Source organism: Neophocaena asiaeorientalis, unplaced genomic scaffold (genome assembly GCF_003031525.2).
Source record: "Neophocaena asiaeorientalis asiaeorientalis breed wild unplaced genomic scaffold, Neophocaena_asiaeorientalis_V1.1 scaffold226, whole genome shotgun sequence".
NCBI classification, from domain to species: domain Eukaryota; kingdom Metazoa; phylum Chordata; class Mammalia; order Artiodactyla; family Phocoenidae; genus Neophocaena; species Neophocaena asiaeorientalis.
The window spans coordinates 7,667,540-7,668,869 of NW_020173037.1; the positions used below are offsets into that span (position 1 = coordinate 7,667,540).

At 44.2% G+C, this 1,330-nt stretch overlaps 1 protein-coding gene across 1 annotated transcript in view; it reads left to right on the forward strand.

The window, feature by feature from the left end:
- CHD7 (chromodomain helicase DNA binding protein 7) overlaps positions 1 to 1,330 on the forward strand; it is a 121,200-nt gene that overhangs the window by 106,209 nt on the left and 13,661 nt on the right. The window contains 3 exon segments of the mRNA XM_024742640.1: positions 54 to 126; positions 286 to 343; positions 1,033 to 1,261. Coding sequence (XP_024598408.1) covers positions 54 to 126; positions 286 to 343; positions 1,033 to 1,261 — 360 coding nt within the window.

A 1,330-nucleotide genomic window follows, 5' to 3' on the forward strand; every position in this document is an offset into this window, starting at 1 on the left:
CTCAGTCTCTTGCAAATCAGTGAGATTTAAACATTTTTTAAAATTTTATATAGGGGAGAGTTTGATAGAGAAGATGAAGACCCAGAATATAAACCAACCAGAACACCGTTCAAGGATGAAATAGATGTAAGAACTTGAGTACATTGACTTTTACGGCACCAGTAAAATATTGTATGCTCATATAAGACTTGTTAAACTTTATAGATAACGGCCTTTTCTTTAAAAGATAAAAGCAAAATAAAACCACAAATTAAAATAATTTCTCTTTCTCGCTTTGCTTTTGAGGAATTTGCAAATTCTCCTCCAGAAGATAAGGAAGAACCCATGGAAATACGCGGCCCAGGTATGACTCCCTGAAAGCCGGGGGGAGCAGGGCTGAAGAGTGGGGTGCAGGCCTTGCCTTGCAGCTGGACTGCTGCCGCTTCACCACGGCGGTGTCTTCAAGTGCCGCTTCATCTACGCTGACTCACCTCTTTTGTGAAGAATTCTAATGCCTGTTTATTCTCGGTTTTTCATTCTGTTGAATTTCTTTGATAAAGTAGCTATTTTTTGGATTAAGATAATTTACATATTTATGTTTCAAATCAGGTGGTGAAAACTTTTAAGCATCTTTAGAAATACAGCTCTTACAAACAGGGCATTTGTTAAGCATCTGCCAGTTTATTGAGACACTACTACCCTTTTTTCCTAATGTAAGATCATTAGCTAACAATCATGTGATTGTTTTTTACGTTCAAGATTATCACATTACAGGAGAGCACCCTTATCACGTAGTCTGTGGCACAAAGTATGTTTCTTTATGTAGGATTGACGTACGACCTTGGTTTTTTCCCCCTAAGGAGCTGAGAAAGAAACGGTTTACAAGTTCCACACTAACATCACTCCTTACTTATATTTTAAAAACGAGAGCACTGCGATGCCCTTTCCCATGCTGCCATTTGAATGTTGGCGAGTCATCTCGTTTTGCTGGGAAACCCTGTGTATGGCGAGGTTATGGCTACGCATTCAGAAATCTTCTCTTCGATTCCCCAGGCAAGCACAGCGAGGGCAGCGCTGAGTTAGGCCAGCTGTACTGGCCCAATACCTCGACCCTGACCACCCGTCTGCGCAGGCTCATTACCGCCTATCAGCGCAGCTATAAAAGGCAGCAGATGAGGCAGGAGGCCCTGATGAAGACCGACCGGCGGAGACGTCGGCCCCGGGAGGAAGTGCGGGCCCTGGAAGCTGAAAGGGAGGCTATAATATCGGAGAAACGGCAGAAGTGAGGTTCCGAGGGTCTACCAGCGCCTGATACCTTGCCCTCTCCTCTGTTCTTCTGCACCCGCGGGAG